The following is an 18203-nucleotide window of genomic DNA, read 5'->3' as shown; positions in this document are numbered from 1 at the left end:
TGACTGACTGGAAGCAGCGTTGAGATGCCCCAGGCCTGACTGACTGACTGGAAGCAGCGTTGAGATGCCCCAGGCCTGACTGACTGACTGGAAGCAGTGTTGAGATGCCCCAGGCCTGACTGACTGACTGGAAGCAGCGTTGAGATGCCCCAGGCCTGACTGACTGACTGGAAGCAGCGTTGAGATGCCCCAGGCCTAACTGACTGACTGGAAGCAGCGTTGAGATGCCCCAGGCCTGACTGACTGACTGGAAGCAGCGTTGAGATGCCCCAGGCCTGACTGACTGACTAGAAGCAGCGTTGAGATGCCCCAGGCCTAACTGACTGACTGGAAGCAGCGTTGAGATGCCCCAGGCCTGACTGACTGACTGACTGGAAGCAGCGTTGAGATGCCCCAGGCCTAACTGACTGACTGGAAGCAGCGTTGAGATGCCCCAGGCCTGACTGACTGACTGGAAGCAGCGTTGAGATGCCCCAGGCCTAACTGACTGACTGGAAGCAGCGTTGAGATGCCCCAGGCCTAACTGACTGACTGGAAGCAGCGTTGAGATGCCCCAGGCCTGACTGACTGACTGGAAGCAACGTTGAGATGCCCCAGGCCTGACTGACTGACTGGAAGCAGCGTTGAGATGCCCCAGGCCTGACTGACTGACTAGAAGCAGCGTTGAGATGCCCCAGGCCTGACTGACTGACTGGAAGCAGCGTTGAGATGCCCCAGGCCTGACTGACTGACTGGAAGCAGCGTTGAGATGTCCCAGGCCTGACTGACTGACTGGAAGCAGCGTTGAGATGCCCCAGGCCTGACTGACTGACTGGAAGCAGCGTTGAGATGCCCCAGGCCTGACTGACTGACTGGAAGCAGCGTTGAGATGCCCCAGGCCTGACTGACTGACTGGAAGCAGCGTTGAGATGCCCCAGGCCTGACTGACTGACTGGAAGCAGCGTTGAGATGCCCCAGGCCTGACTGACTGACTGACTGGAAGCAGTGTTGAGATGCCCCAGGCCTGACTGACTGACTGACTGGAAGCAGCGTTGAGATGCCCCAGGCCTGACTGACTGACTGACTGGAAGCAGTGTTGAGATGCCCCAGGCCTGACTGACTGACTGGAAGCAGCGTTGAGAAGCCCCAGGCCTGACTGACTGACTGGAAGCAGCGTTGAGATGCCCCAGGCCTGACTGACTGACTGGAAGCAGCGTTGAGATGCCCCAGGCCTGACTGACTGACTGACTGAAAGCAGCGTTGAGATGCCCCAGGCCTGACTGACTGACTAGAAGCAGCGTTGAGATGCCCCAGGCCTGACTGACTGACTGACTAGAAGCAGCGTTGAGATGCCCCAGGCCTGACTGACTGACTGACTGACTGACTGGAAGCAGCGTTGAGATGCCCCAGGCCTGACTGACTGACTGGAAGCAGCGTTGAGATGCCCCAGGCCTGACTGACTGACTGGAAGCAGCGTTGAGATGCCCCAGGCCTGACTGACTGACTGACTGACTGGAAGCAGCGTTGAGATGCCCCAGGCCTGACTGACTGACTGACTGACTGACTGGAAGCAGCGTTGAGATGCCCCAGGCCTGACTGACTGACTGACTGACTGGAAGCAGTGTTGAGATGCCCCAGGCCTGACTGACTGACTGGAAGCAGCGTTGAGAAGCCCCAGGCCTGACTGACTGACTGGAAGCAGCGTTGAGATGCCCCAGGCCTGACTGACTGACTGGAAGCAGCGTTGAGATGCCCCAGGCCTGACTGACTGACTGACTGAAAGCAGCGTTGAGATGCCCCAGGCCTGACTGACTGACTAGAAGCAGCGTTGAGATGCCCCAGGCCTGACTGACTGACTGACTAGAAGCAGCGTTGAGATGCCCCAGGCCTGACTGACTGACTGACTGACTGACTGACTGACTGGAAGCAGCGTTGAGATGCCCCAGGCCTGACTGACTGACTGGAAGCAGCGTTGAGAAGCCCCAGGCCTGACTGACTGACTGGAAGCAGCGTTGAGATGCCCCATGCCTGACTGACTGACTGGAAGCAGCGTTGAGATGCCCCAGGCCTGACTGACTGACTGACTGAAAGCAGCGTTGAGATGCCCCAGGCCTGACTGACTGACTAGAAGCAGCGTTGAGATGCCCCAGGCCTGACTGACTGACTGACTAGAAGCAGCGTTGAGATGCCCCAGGCCTGACTGACTGACTGACTGACTGACTGGAAGCAGCGTTGAGATGCCCCAGGCCTGACTGACTGACTGGAAGCAGCGTTGAGATGCCCCAGGCCTGACTGACTGACTGGAAGCAGCGTTGAGATGCCCCAGGCCTGACTGACTGACTGGAAGCAGCGTTGAGATGCCCCAGGCCTGACTGACTGACTGACTGACTGACTGACTGGAAGCAGCGTTGAGATGCCCCAGGCCTGACTGACTGACTGACTGACTGACTGGAAGCAGCGTTGAGATGCCCCAGGCCTGACTGACTGACTGACTGACTGGAAGCAGCGTTGAGATGCCCCAGGCCTCTTGTGTTTCATCCACTTACTGTAAAAGTTGAGGAAACAGCAGGTTACGTTAATGCATAGAGGGTCATAAAGTCTCTCACAGACCAAAAAGCCACATCAGCTCTGTAGTACTGTAGATCCAGCCAGGAGCCATCACTTCCCTTTCTCCTCTTCTGTAGGCTGGCCAGCCAGGAGCCATCACTTCCCTTTCCCCTCTTCTGTAGGCTGGCCAGCCAGGAGCCATCACTTCCCTTTCTCCTCTTCTGTAGGCTGGCCAGCCAGGAGCCATCACTTCCCTTTCTCCTCCTCTGTAGGCTGGCCAGCCAGGAGCCATCACTTCCCTTTCTCCTCCTCTGTAGGCTGGCCAGCCAGGAGCCATCACTTCCCTTTCCCCTCTTCTGTAGGCTGGCCAGCCAGGAGCCATCACTTCCCTTTCTCCTCCTCTGTAGGCTGGCCAGCCAGGAGCCATCACTTCCCTTTCTCCTCTTCTGTAGGCTGGCCAGCCAGGAGCCATCACTTCCCTTTCTCCTCTTCTGTAGGCTGGCCAGCCAGGAGCCATCACTTCCCTTTCCCCTCTTCTGTAGGCTGGCCAGCCAGGAGCCATCACTTCCCGAAGACAGAGTTATTTTTGTGAATCAAACTAGCATGTCCCTCCCTCTCCTCTTCCCTCCTCTAAATAATACCTAAATGAAGACCTAAAGGTGTGAATTACTGAACTGCAAACCCAAAGGTGTGGATAGCAGAGCAGAAGGTAGAAATTAACCACACAAGGTGCAATATGTTATCGTCCAAGGCACACATTATTACCACCCCACAGAGAGATTCAACTAAGTAGAACTATGTGAGAAAGAAAGAGTTGAACTCTCTAAGGAGGAATTAAACATATTTAAGTCAAACTCACAAATTTGAGCAACGAGGTGTTTTCTCGTAGTGCTCCGATGCAGCCAGCGAATCCCAGGATGAACATGACTCCTCCCACTACGATGAACAGCCACACGGGGTCGAAGCCTCCCAGGTCTGTTATGTACGCCATGTTGGACAGCACCCCCTGGAGGACAGGAGGACCAAGGTGTGATTACAGATGTATAGACAGACAGCACCCTAACCTCCCAGGTCTGTTATGGACGCCATGTTGGACAGCACCCCCTGGAGGACAGGAGGACCAAGGTGTTATTACAGATGTATAGACAGACAGCACCCTAACCTCCCAGGTCTGTTATGGACGCCATGTTGGACGCCATGTTGGACAGGACACCCCCTGGAGGACAGGAGGACCAAGGTGTTATTACATATATATAGACGTTTTTTTTGACCACTGAAAGAGTAAAAACCCAAAAGTAAAAAGTAAGAAATGGCGGTGATAGTTCTGTAAGAAAGCAGTGTTGTGCAACGTCATCTTTGGCATGATATAAAAAGCCAATACAACAACAGACCTTACTGTCAGAGAGACGCCAGGCATTCCACTGCCTTTCCCTTCCAGGACAATAAACACAGACAGACAGCCCTCCCCCTGCTTCCCCTCACACCCTGCTTCCCCCTCTAACACCCTGCTTCCCCCTCTAACACCCTGCTTCCCCCTCTAACACCCTGCTTCCCCCTTCAAACACCCTGCTTCCCCCTTCAAACACCCTGCTTCCCCCTTCAAACACCCTGCTTCCCCCTCTAACACCCTGCTTCCCCCTCTAACACCCTGCTTCCCCTCACACCCTGCTTCCCCTCACACCCTGCTTCCCCTCACACCCTGCTTCCCCTCACACCCTGCTTCCCCTCACACCCTGCTTCCCCTCACACCCTGCTTCCCCTCACACCCTGCTTCCCCCTCTAACACCCTGCTTCCCCCCTCTAACACCCTGCTTCCCCCTCTAACACCCTGCTTCCCCCTCTAACACCCTGCTTCCCCCTCTAACACCCTGCTTCCCCCTCTAACACCCTGCTTCCCCCTCTAACACCCTGCTTCCCCCTCTAACACCCTGCTTCCCCCTCTAACACCCTGCTTCCCCCTCTAACACCCTGCTTCCCCCTCTAACACCCTGCTTCCCCCTCTAACACCCTGTGGCTGGGTACTGGTCGACTTCAGGTGACTTCCTCTCTCACTCAGTCTCTAGCAGCCCAATTCACATTCTCCCCTGAAGACATCCTTTCTCTTTCCCCCGAATTTATGCTGCAATAGTTTGTGTCAGAGGGCAAGGGTCAGTCGGTTATTTCTGGAGTATTTCTCCTGTCTTATCCGGTGTCTTGTGTGAATTTAAGTATGCTCCCTCTCTTTCTCATTCTCTCTTGCTCTTTTTGGGGGGACCTGAGCCCTAGGACCATGCCTCAGGACTACCTGGCCTGACGACTCCTTGCTGTCCCCAGTCCACCTGGTCGTGCTGCTGCTCCAGTTTCAACTGTTCTGCCTGCGGCTATGGAACCCTGACCTGTTCACCGGACGTGCTACCTTGTCCCGGACCTGCTGTTTTCGACTCTCTCTCTCTACCGCACCTGCTGTCTCCAACTCTTAATGATCGGCTATGAAAAGCCAACTGACATTTACTCCTGAGGTGCTGACCTGTTGCACCCTCTACAACCACTGTGATTATTATTATTTGACCCTGCTGGTCATCTATGAACGTTTGAACATCTTGGCCATGTTCTGTTTTAATCTCCACCCGGCACAGCCAGAAGAGGACTGACCACCCCTCAGAGCCTGGTTCCTCTCTAGGTCTCTATCTAGGTTCTGGCCTTCCTAGGGAAATTTTGCTGCTTGGAGTTTTAGGCTGGGTTTCTGTACAGCACTTTGTGACATCAGCTGATTTTAAAAAGGGCTTTATAAATACATTTGATTGATTGATTGACATTGGAATATGTCTTCTGGTGGAATTCAGAGCTCTAGTTTCTCCATTCTGTAGCCTTCTCAGGTGTTGTGTAATCCAGAAAGAAATCAACAGGCTAGTAGCCTCTGAGAGCTAACGCCAGTCATTAGCGTAACCTACACTGATCATTAATCCTATCACTTATTTACATTGTACCGTGACCAGTCCTTTACAAACCAGTCTATTATCTGAGAAAATTAAGCCTAGCCTACAAAGCATTACAAAACAGCAGACAGTTTCCACATTGGTATTGGCATTGGCAATTAGGATCTTGACTGGTCCATTTCCAGCTAATTAATGACATAATTGACCATTTAGGAATCGTTAACCTGTAATGAGGTTCTGAATGTATCCACCTTCAACACATCATAGAACAACATCTACTACCTGACCTTCAGTTTATTGGGATGGACACCAAGAGAGAGAAGGGGGTGTAGATAGAGGGAGGGAGGGGAGAGAGAGGGAGGTGTAGCGAGAGGGAGAAGAGAGAGGGGGGGGGGGGTGTAGCGAGAGGGAGAAGAGAGAGAGGGGGGTGGTGTAGCGAGAGGGAGAAGAGAGAGAGGGGGGGTGTAGCGAGAGGGAGAAGAGAGAGAGGGGGGGTGTAGCGAGAGGGAGAAGAGAGAGAGGGGGGGTGTAGCGAGAGGGAGAAGAGAGAGAGGGGGGGTGTAGCGAGAGGGAGAAGAGAGAGAGGGGGGGTGTAGCGAGAGGGAGAAGAGAGAGAGGGGGGGTGTAGCGAGAGGGAGAAGAGAGAGAGGGGGGGTGTAGCGAGAGGGAGAAGAGAGAGAGGGGGGGTGTAGCGAGAGGGAGAAGAGAGAGAGGGGGGGTGTAGCGAGAGGGAGAAGAGAGAGAGGGGGGGGGGTGTAGCGAGAGGGAGAAGAGAGAGAGGGGGGGGGGGGTGTAGCGAGAGGGAGAAGAGAGAGAGGGGGGGGTGTAGCGAGAGGGAGAAGAGAGAGAGGGGGGGGTGTAGCGAGAGGGAGAAGAGAGAGAGGGGGGGGTGTAGCGAGAGGGAGAAGAGAGAGAGGGGGGGTGTAGCGAGAGGGAGAAGAGAGAGAGGGGGGGTGTAGCGAGAGGGAGAAGAGAGAGAGGGGGGGTGTAGCGAGAGGGAGAAGAGAGAGAGGGGGGGTGTAGCGAGAGGGAGAAGAGAGAGAGGGGGGGTGTAGCGAGAGGGAGAAGAGAGAGAGGGGGGGTGTAGCGAGAGGGAGAAGAGAGAGAGGGGGGGGTGTAGCGAGAGGGAGAAGAGAGAGAGGGGGGGGTGTAGCGAGAGGGAGAAGAGAGAGAGGGGGGGTGTAGCGAGAGGGAGAAGAGAGAGAGGGGGGGGGGTGTAGCGAGAGGGAGAAGAGAGAGAGGGGGGGGGGGTGTAGCGAGAGGGAGAAGAGAGAGAGGGGGGGGGGTGTAGCGAGAGGGAGAAGAGAGAGAGGGGGGGGTGTAGCGAGAGGGAGAAGAGAGAGAGGGGGGTGGTGTAGCGAGAGGGAGAAGAGAGAGAGGGGGGTGTAGCGAGAGGGAGAAGAGAGAGAGGGGGGTGTAGCGAGAGGGAGAAGAGAGAGAGGGGGGTGTAGCGAGAGGGAGAAGAGAGAGGGGGGGTGTAGCGAGAGGGAGAAGAGAGAGAGGGGGGGTGGTGTAGCGAGAGGGAGAAGAGAGAGAAGGGGGTGGTGTAGCGAGAGGGAGAAGAGAGAGAGGGGGGTGGTGTAGTGAGAGGGAGAAGAGAGAGAGGGGGGTGTAGCGAGAGGGAGAAGAGAGAGAGGGGGGTAGCGAGAGGAAGAAGAGAGAGAGGGGGGGTGTAGCGAGAGGGAGAAGAAAGAGAGGGGGGTGTAGCGAGAGGGAGAAGAAAGAGAGAGGGAGGGTGTAGAGAGAGGGAGAAGAAAGAGAGGGGGGGTGTAGCGAAAGGGAGAAGAGAGAGAAGGGGGTGGTGTAGCGAGAGGGAGAAGAGAGAGAGGGGGGTGGTGTAGTGAGAGGGAGAAGAGAGAGAGGGGGGTGTAGCGAGAGGGAGAAGAGAGAGAGGGGGGTAGCGAGAGGAAGAAGAGAGAGAGGGGGGGTGTAGCGAGAGGGAGAAGAAAGAGAGGGGGGTGTAGCGAGAGGGAGAAGAAAGAGAGAGGGAGGGTGTAGAGAGAGGGAGAAGAAAGAGAGGGGGGGTGTAGCGAAAGGGAGAAGAGAGGGGGGGTGTAGCGAGAGGGATAAGAGAGAGGGGGGCGTAGAGAGAGGGATAAGAGAGAGGGGGGCGTAGAGAGAGGGGGGGTGTAGCGAGAGGGGGGGTGTAGAGAGAGAGAGAAGATGAGAAGATGGCGTAGCAGTCAGACGTCATTGTCCTGTCCCTTGTATATATCTTTTTACATATTTTTCTTCGGATATCTTTTAAAAATATTTTCCTAAACCTCAACTTCTAAATACTCTCCTGCAACCCGCCTCACCCAATGTGGTGTGGATCTGTTTTTTTTCTAAAGTATTTCTATGTACTCTATGAATCCCTCAACTGAAGCTAGCCAGCTAACTACCTACCAGCTATCAGTTAGCAAACCACTGCTAGCAGTCATCAGCTAACCTTTAGCTCGGAAAGCTCTCGCCAGTTTGTACAACGTGACTCAAACCAGAGCATAACGGACCTATTTCTCTCCATATCCCCGGACTACTACCGCAAACTCTGAACATTTTCATCTGGATCTTCGCAATTAGCTAAAAGCAATCACGGGTGAACGCTCCTGGCTAGCGTTTCCATCCCGGAGCAAGTACCAATTAGCCCGAAGCTAGCCCGGCCGGGGCTCCTGTGCTACCACCGGGGCTCCTGAGCTACAATATCCGGTCCCCTTCTACTGCCGGGTACGGGGCATGGAACCCCGCCGATCCTCTATGACTGGAATACCGACATAATCTGCACGAGGACTCCAACAGGCCCTTCAGGCGCGACGCCCGCTGAAGGCCCATTCTGCTAACCTGCTAGGCCTGCTAGCTACCTAGAGCTACCTGGAACCCTACTAATTCCACGACTGGTCTATCGACGTCACCGCACGAAGAGGCAAAAACAGACTTACCTCCATCGCAACGTCCACCAAAGGCTAACTTGCTAGCCCCGGTCTGCTAACTGCTAGCTTGCCTGCCCCGGTCTGCTAACTGCTAGCTTGCCTGCCACGGTTTGCTAACTGCTAGCTTGCCTTCCCCGGTCTGCTAACTGCTAGCCCCTGCTAACTGCTTGCTTGCTAACCCGGTCTGCTAACTGCTATCTTGTTTAGCCCCGGCCTACTAACTGTTAGCTTGTTAGCATCGGCCTGCTAACTGTCTGAATCGCCGTGTCCCCAGTCAGCCCAACCACTCACTGTACCCATATGTTCACTTGGACTCGCATGCCTCTCTCTAATATCAATATGCCTCGTCCATTAGTGTCCTGGTTAGTGATTACTGTCTTATTTCACTGTAGAGCCTCGAGCCCTGCTCAATATGCCTTAACCAACCATGTTGTTTCACCACCTACATACACGATAACATCACCTGGTTTAAACGTCTCTAGAGACTATATCTCTCTCATCATTACTCAATGCCTAGGTTTACTTACAATGTACTCACATCCTACCTTACCTTTGTCTGTACACTATGCCTTGAATCTATGCTATCGTGTCCAGAAACCTGCTCCTTTTACTCTCTGTTCCGAACGTGCTAGACGGCCAGTTCTTATAGCCTTTAGCCGTACCCTCATCCTACTCCTCCTCTGTTCCTCTGGTGATGTAGAGGTTAATCCAGGTCCTGCAGTGCCTAGCCCCACTCAGACTCCCCAGGTGCTCTCATTTGTTGACTTCTGTAACCGTAAAAGCCTTGGTTTAGAAGCCTCCTCTCTAAGTTTGTCTTACTCACTGCTTTAGCACACTCTGCCAACCCGGATGTCTTACCCGTGTCTGAATCCTGGTTTAGGAAAACCACCAAAAACCCTGAAATCTCCATCGCAAACTATAACATTTTCCGCCAAGATAGAACTGCCAAAGGGTGCGGTGTTGCAATCTACTGCAGAGAGAGCCTGCAGAGTTCTGTATTACTATCCAGGTCTGTACCCAAACAATTCGAGCTTCTACTTCTAAAAATTCACCTTTCCAGAAACAAGTCTCTCACTGTTGCCGCTTGCTATAGACCACCCTCTGCTCCCAGCTGTGCCCTCGATACCATATGTGAATTGATTGCCCCCCATCTATCTTCTGAGCTCGTGCTACTAGGTGACCTAAACTGGGACATGCTTAACACCCCGGCCATCCTACAATCTAAGCTTGATGCCCTCAATCTCACACAAATTATCAATTAACCTACCAGGTACAACTCCAAATCCGTAAACACGGGCACCCTCATAGATGTCATCCTAACTAACTCGCCCTCCAAATACACCTCTGCTGTTTTCAATCAAGATCTCAGCGATCACTGCCTCATTGCCTGCATCCGTAATGGGTCTGCGACCAAACGACCACCCCTCATCACTGTCAAACGCTCCCTAAAACACTTCTGCGAGCAGGCCTTTCTAATCGACCTGGCCGGGGTATCCTGGAAGGATATTGACCTCATTCCGTCAGTAGATGATGCCTGGCTATTCTTTAAAAGTGCCTTCCTCACCATCTTAAATAAGCATGCCCCATTCAAGAACTGTAGAACCATGAACAGATATAGCCCTTGGTTCACTCCAGACCTGTCTGCCCTTGACCAGCACAAAAACATCCAGTGGCGTTCTGCATTAGCATCGAATAGCCCCTGTGATATGCAACTTTTCAGGGAAGTTAGGAACAAATATACACAGGCAGTTAGGAAAGCTAAGGCTAGCTTTTTCAAACATTTGCATCCTGTAGTACTAACTCAAAAAAGTTCTGGGACACTGTAAAGTCCATGGAGAGTAAGATGACCTCCTCCCAGCGGCCCACTGCACTGAGACTAGGAAACACTGTCACCACTGATAAATCCACGATAATCGAGAATTTCAATAAGCATTTCTCTACGGCAGGCCATGCTTTCCACCTGGCTACCCCTACCCCGGTCAACTGCCCGGCACCCTCCACAGCAACCCGCCCAAGCCTCCCCATTTCTCCTTCACCCAAGTCCAGATTTCTGATGTTCTGAAAGAGCTGCAAAATCTGGACCACTACAAATCAGCCGGGCTAGACAATCTGGACCCTCTCTTTCTTAAAATATCTGCCGAAATTGTTGCAACCCCTATTACTAGCCTGTTCAACCTTTCTTTCGTATCGTCTGAGATCCTCAAAGATTGGAAAGCTGCCGCAGTCATCCCCCTCTTCAAAGGGGGAGACAATCTAGACCCAAACTGATATGGAACTATATCTATCCTACCCTGTCTTTCTAAGGTCTTCGAAAGCCAAGTTAACAAACAGATTACTGACCATTTCGAATCCCACCGTACCTTCTCCGCTATGCAATCTGGTTTCAGAGCTGGTCATGGGTGCACCTCAGCCACGCTCAAGGTCCTAAACGACATCATAACCGCCATCGATAAGAGACATTACTGCGCAGCCGTATTCATCGACCTGGCCAAGGCTTTCGACTCTGTCAATCACATCATTCTTATTGGCAGACTCGACAGCCTTGGTTTCTCAAATGATTGCCTCGCCTGGTTTACCAACTACCTCTCTGATAGAGTTCAGTGTGTCAAATCGGAGGGCCTGTTGTCCGGACCTCTGGGAGTCTCTATGGGGGTGCCACAGGGTTCAATCCTCGGGCCGACTCGCTTCTCTGTATACATCAATGATGTTGCTCTTGCTGCTGGTGATTCTCTGATACACCTCTACGCAGACGACACCATTCTGTATACTTCTGGCCGCTCTTTGGACACTGTGTTAACTAACCTCCAGACGAGCTTCAATGCCATACAACTCTCCTTCCGTGGCCTCCAACTGCTCTTAAACGCAAGTAAAACTAAATGCATGTTATTCAACCGATCACTGCCCACACCTGCCCGCCCGTCCAGCATCACTACTCTGGACGGTTCTGACTTAGAATACGTGGACAACTACAAATACCTAGGTGTCTGGTTAGACTGTAAACTCTCCTTCCAGACTCACATCAAACTTCTCCAATCCAAAATTAAATCTAGAATCGGCTTCCTATATCGCAACAAAGCATCCTTCACTCATGCTGCCAAACATACCCTCGTAAAACTGACCATCCTACCGATCCTCGACTTCGGTGATGTCATCTACAAAATAGCCTCCAAGCCTCTACTCAACAAACTGGATGCAGTCGATCACAGTGCCATCAGTTTTGTCACCAAAGCCCCATATACTACCCACCACTGCGACCTGTACGCTATCGTTGGTTGGCCCTCGCTTCATACTCGTCGCCAAACCCACTGGCTACAGGTTATCTACAAGTCTCTGCTAGGTAAAGCCCCGCCTTATCTCAGCTCACTGGTCACCATAGCAGCACCCACTCGTAGCACGCGCTCCAGCAGGTATATCTCACTGGTCACCCCCAAAGCCAATTCCTACTTTGGTCGTCTTTCCTTCCAGTTCTCTGCTGCCAATGACTGGAACGAACTGCAAAAATCTCTGAAGCTGGAAACACTTATCTCCCTCACTAGCTTTAAGCACCAGCTGTCAGAGCAGCTCACAGATTACTGCTCCTGTACATGGCCCATCTATAATTTAGCCCAAACAACTACCTCTTCCCCTACTGTATTTATTTATTTTGCTCCTTTGCACCCCATTATTTCTATCTCTACTTTGCACATTCTTCCACTGCAAATCTACCATTCCAGTGTTTTACTTGCTATATTGTATTTACTTCGCCACCATGGCCTTTTTTTTGCCTTTATCTCCCTTATCTCACCTTATTTGCTCACATTGTATATAGACTTATTTTTCTACTGTATTATTGACTGTATGTTTTGTTTATTCCATGTGTAACTCTGTGTTGTTGTATGTATCGAATTGCTATGCTTTATCTTGGCCAGGTCGCAGTTGCAAATGAGAACTTGTTCTCAATTAGCCTACCTGGTTAAATAAAGGTGAAATAAATAAAAAATGAAAAGAAGAGAGAGGGGGTGTAGAGAGGGGGGGGGTGTAGAAAGAGGGAGAAGAGAGGGGGGGTGGGTAGATGGCAGGAGATAGGGAGAAGATTGAGAGAGCGAGAGATGAAGGTAGAGGTAGACAGACAGAAAGAGAAAGAGAGGTTAGAGACAGAGGGACAAAGAAAGCGAGAATCCACAACGTTATTACCCAAACTGACATTAAAATATGTCATCTAATCTGTAGTTATCTGCGGTCAGACATACCGCGTCCTAGATACAAAGACATAAATAATGTCTGATGGTGATAGCTGCCTCTCAAATAAATTTCTAATGTAAAGCATATGGTTTCTCATTGTGGCAGTGGGTGGTGGTATTGGTTGTTGTGTAAGGGTCCGGTGCACACAATGACAATTCCCCATATTTTAAAAGTAATGTCATTGTAATGTAAATGCAAAATTTGAATTTTTCTGTTTAGCCAGCCGTAGCTGTTAGCTAACAAGGTTCTTTATTATTGAGGGCGGTCAGGGTAAAGTCACAGTGCTGAGCTCAAGAGAGGTCCTCCAGGCTACCCTGACATCAGTATGTATTTATCCCTCCAGGCTACCCTGACATCAGTATGTATTTATCCTTCCAGGCTACCCTGACATCAGTATGTATTTATCCCTCCAGGCTACCCTGACATCAGCATGTATTTATCCCTCCAGGCTACCCTGACATCAGTATGTATTTATCCCTCCAGGCTACCCTGACATCAGTATGTATTTATCCTTCCAGGCTACCCTGACATCAGTATGTATTTATCCCTCCAGTCTACCCTGACATCAGCATGTATTTATCCCTCCAGGCTACCCTGACATCAGTATGTATTTATCCCTCCAGGCTACCCTGACATCAGTATGTATTTATCCCTCCAGGCTACCCTGACATCAGTATGTATTTATCCTTCCAGGCTACCCTGACATCAGTATGTATTTATCCCTCCAGTCTACCCTGACATCAGCATGCATTTATCCCTCCAGGCTACCCTGACATCAGTATGTATTTATCCCTCCAGGCTACCCTGACATCAGTATGTATTTATCCTTCCAGGCTACCCTGACATCAGTATGTATTTATCCCTCCAGTCTACCCTGACATCAGTATGTATTTATCCCTCCAGGCTACCCTGACATCAGTATGTATTTATCCCTCCAGGCTACCCTGACATCAGCATGCTATTCCCCCAATGCAAATAGCATTTACAGATGCTCACATAAGAGAGTTTCAACAATACCTGACACAGATCAAGGCAAAATATTCACCAGAAAAGCCATGATCAGTTTTTGCTGTTAGCCAAACAACCAGAGAAAAGCAGCATGTTCGCTATTTTTTATAGTTATTTTGTTTAGAATTCGGACTATCCGAATACCAGAAAAAAATGTAATGAAAATATTTGATTAATAAATGTGTCTCACCTTCTCGGCCCATGCCCACAGTCCTATGCCCAGGAAGGCTGCTCCCAGTAGCTGTGGAATAAAACACACAAACAGAAGGTCAGATGACATACAAACACTAGGCGTATTCCATCATAGTAAACTCACTGTACACACATACACTACATTAGCAAGAGTATGTGGACACCTGCTCGTCAAACATTTCATTACAAAATCATGGGCATTAATATGGAGTTATTAATGGTCCCCACTTTGCTGCTATAACAGCCTCCACTCTTCTGGGAAGGCTTTCCACTAGAAGTTGGAACATTGCTGTGGGGACTTGCTTCCAAATCAGCCACAAGAGCATTAGTGAGGTCAGGCACTGATGTTGGGCGATTAGGCCGGCCTTCGCAGTTGGCGTTCCAATTCATCCCAAAGGTGTTTGATGGGGTTGAGGTCAGGGCTCTGTGCAGGCCAGTCAAGTTCTTCCACAAAAACATTTCTGTACGGACCTCGCTTTGTGCACAGAGGCATTATTATGCTGAAACAGGAAAGGGCCTTGCACAAACAGTTGCCACAAAGTCGTCTAGAATGTCATTGTATGTTCGGCAGGTAACGTTCTCCTGGAATCTGCCAAACTCAAATTCGTCCGTCGGATTGTCAGATGGTGAGGCGTGATTCATCACTCCATAGTCCAATTGCGGCGAGTTTTACACCACTAGCCGACACTTGGCATTGCGCATGGTGATCTTAGGCTTGTATGTAGCTGCTCAGCCATGGAAACCCATTTCATGAAGCTCCAGACAAACAGTTATTGTGCTGACGTTGCTTCCAGAGGCAGTTTGGAACTCTGTAGTGAGTGTTGCAACTGAGGACAGACTATTTTTACGCGCTACAAGCTTCAGCGGTCCTGTTATGTTAGGTTATGTGGCCTACCACTAAGCGGCTGAGCCGTTGTTGCTCCTAAATGTTTGCACTTCACAATAACAGCACTTACAGTTGACCGGGGCAGGTCTAACAGGGCAGAAATGTTATGAACTGACTTGTTGGAAAGGTGGCATCCTATGATGATGCAATGTTGAAAGTTACTGAGCTATTTAGTAAGGCCATTCTACAGCCAATGTTTGTCTATGGAGATGGCATGGCTGTGTGCTCGATTTTATACACTTGTCAGCAACGGGTGTGGCTGAAATAGACAAATACACTAATTTGAAGGGGTGTCTTCAGTAACACAGACCCCAAAGAAAATCAGGGGGAGAAAAATAGGTTTATTCAAAGAACAGTATAGTCAAGTAGAGTAGAGTTCAGTACAGTTCGATACAGTAGAGTATAGTTCAGTACAGTTCAATACAGTAGAGTTCAGTACAGGTCAATACAGTACAGTAGAGTATAGTTCAGTACAGTTCAATACAGTACAGTAGAGTTCAATACAGTAGAGTAGAGTTCAGTACAGTTCAATACAGTACAGTACAGTATAGTTCAGTACAGTTCAATACAGTACAGTAGAGTAGAGTTCAATACAGTAGAGTAGAGTTCAGTACAGTTCAATACAGTAGAGTTCAGTACAGTTCAATACAGTAGAGTACAGTACAGTTCAATACAGTAGAGTGAGAGTTCAGTACAGTTCAATACAGTACAGTAGAGTTCAATACAGTAGAGTAGAGTTCAGTACAGTTCAATACAGTACAGTACAGTATAGTTCAGTACAGTTCAATACAGTACAGTAGAGTAGAGTTCAATACAGTAGAGTAGAGTTCAGTACAGTTCAATACAGTAGAGTTCAGTACAGTTCAATACAGTAGAGTACAGTACAGTTCAATACAGTAGAGTAGAGTTCAGTACAGTTCAATACAGTACAGTAGAGTTCAATACAGTAGAGTAGAGTTCAGTACAGTTCAATACAGTACAGTACAGTATAGTTCAGTACAGTTCAATACAGTACAGTAGAGTAGAGTTCAATACAGTAGAGTAGAGTTCAGTACAGTTCAATACAGTAGAGTTCAGTACAGTTCAATACAGTAGAGTACAGTACAGTTCAATACAGTAGAGTAGAGTTCAGTACAGTAGAGTATAGTTCAGTACAGTTCAATACAGTAGAGTAGAGTTCAGTACAGTTCAATACAGTAGAGTACAGTACAGTTCAATACAGTAGAGTAGAGTAGAGTTCAGTACAGTTCAGTACAGTAGAGTAGAGTTCAGTACAGTAGAGTATAGTTCAGTACAGTTCAATACAGTACAGTAGAGTATAGTTCAGGTACAGTTCAATACAGTAGAGTATAGTAGAGTAGAGTTCAGTACAGTTCAGTACAGTAGAGTAGAGTTCAGTACAGTAGAGTAGAGTTCAGTACAGTTCAATACAGTAGAGTACAGTACAGTTCAATACAGTAGAGTAGAGTAGAGTAGAGTTCAGTACAGTTCAGTACAGTAGAGTAGAGTTCAGTACAGTAGAGTATAGTTCAGTACAGTTCAATACAGTACAGTAGAGTATAGTTCAGGTACAGTTCAATACAGTAGAGTATAGTAGAGTAGAGTTCAGTACAGTTCAGTACAGTAGAGTAGAGTTCAGTACAGTAGAGTATAGTTCAGTACAGTTCAATACAGTACAGTAGAGTATAGTTCAGTACAGTTCAATACAGTACAGTAGAGTACAGTTCAGTAGAGTAGAGTTCAGTACAGTTCAATACAGTAGAGTAGAGTTCAGTACAGTTCAATACAGTAGAGTATAGTTCAGTACAGTTCAATACAGTAGAGTAGAGTTCAGTACAGTTCAATACAGTAGAGTACAGTACAGTTCAATACAGTAGAGTATAGTAGAGTAGAGTTCAGTACAGTAGAGTAGAGTTCAGTACAGTAGAGTATAGTTCAGTACAGTTCAATACAGTACAGTAGAGTATAGTTCAGTACAGTTCAATACAGTACAGTAGAGTAGAGTTCAGTACAGTTCAATACAGTACAGTAGAGTAAAGTTCAGTACAGTTCAATACAGTAGAGTAGAGTTCAGTACAGTTCAATACAGTAGAGTAGAGTTCAATATAGTACAGTAGAGTAGAGTTCAGTAGAGTACAGTTCAATTGCCTGAGAAGCAGTTCACTCAGGTGTTCAGTTGATGAAACCAATGCTGCATACACCGGTTGTAAAACAATCTCTGAAGCGCTCACAATTGGCCAGGATTCTCCTCTATTCAGTACTGGCCATGTAATTCTGACAGAGTAAAAACAATTATATTCTTAGAATAGATGCTTTATCTTGGCCAGGTCACAGTTGTAAATGAGAACTTGTTCTAAACTGGCCTACGTGGTTAAATAAAGGTGAAATAAAAAATATATTTAATAAATATAAAAATAATATAAAAATAGCCTAATAGATAAGTAACTCCAATGCTGTCAAGATGTCCCCTGAACACGGAATATTTACAAATAGATAAACATCTCAGTTGGTCATCTCACCCACCTCAGCCATTTGATCCTGGTTCACTGAACGAGGAATTATTTTAAACGACATATCAAGCATTTGGTTGTCATGTTGCAGGGTGGCCAACCATCCTCCAGGAGAGATACTGGGTGAGCAGGGAGACCAGCCATCCTCCAGGAGAGATACTGGGTGAGCAGGGAGACCAACCATCCTCCAGGAGAGATACTGGGTGAGCAGGGAGACCAACCATCCTCCAGGAGAGATACTGGGTGAGCAGGGAAGCCAACCATCCTCCAGGAGAGATAATGGGTGAGCAGGGAGACCAACCATCCTCCAGGAGAGATACTGGGTGAGCAGGGAGGCCAACCATCCTCCAGGAGAGTCCAGGAAATATACTGGGTGTGCAGGGAGACCAACCATCCTCCAGGAGAGATACTGGGTGAGCAGGGAGACCAGCCATCCTCCAGGAGAGATAATGGGTGAGCAGGGAGACCAACCATCCTCCAGGAGAGATAATGGGTGAGCAGGGAGACCAACCATCCTCCAGGAGAGATAATGGGTGAGCAGGGAGACCAACCATCCTCCAGGAGAGATACTGGGTGAGCAGGGAGGCCAACCATCCTCCAGGAGAGATAATGGGTGAGCAGGGAGACCAACCATCCTCCAGGAGAGATACTGGGTGAGCGGGAAGGCCAACCATCCTCCAGGAGAGATACTGGGTGAGCAGGGAGGCCAACCATCCTCCAGGAGAGATACTGGGTGAGCAGGGAGACCAACCATCCTCCAGGAGAGATACTGGGTGTGCAGGGAGACCAACCATCCTCCAGGAGAGATACAGGGTGAGCGGGGAGGCCAACCATCCTCCAGGAGAGATACTGGGTGAGCGGGGAGGCCAACCATCCTCCAGGAGAGATACTGGGTGAGCGGGGAGGCCAACCATCCTCCAGGAGAGATACTGGGTGAGCAGGGAGACCAACCATCCTCCAGGAGAGATACTGGGTGTGCGGGGAGACCAACCATCCTCCAGGGGAGATACTGGGTGAGCGCGGAGGCCAACCATCC

The 18203-nt window shown here is 49.6% G+C and overlaps 1 protein-coding gene across 1 annotated transcript in view; it reads right to left on the bottom strand.

Moving 5' to 3' along the window:
* Positions 1-18203, bottom strand: part of LOC139581779 (tetraspanin-17) — a 48561-nt gene that overhangs the window by 18867 nt on the left and 11491 nt on the right. Inside the window, exons 2-3 of the mRNA XM_071411937.1 lie at positions 13770-13820; positions 3386-3532 (exon numbers count right to left, since the gene is read on the bottom strand). Of these exons, the coding sequence (XP_071268038.1) occupies positions 3386-3532; positions 13770-13820 (198 nt within the window). The remainder of the gene's footprint in view (positions 1-3385; positions 3533-13769; positions 13821-18203) is intronic.

The sequence above is a fragment of the Salvelinus alpinus genome, chromosome 7 (genome assembly GCF_045679555.1).
Source record: "Salvelinus alpinus chromosome 7, SLU_Salpinus.1, whole genome shotgun sequence".
Classification (NCBI taxonomy): Eukaryota; Metazoa; Chordata; class Actinopteri; order Salmoniformes; family Salmonidae; genus Salvelinus; species Salvelinus alpinus.
Note: the sequence above shows the minus strand (reverse complement) of the source record. Positions and strands in the feature narration are given on the sequence as shown.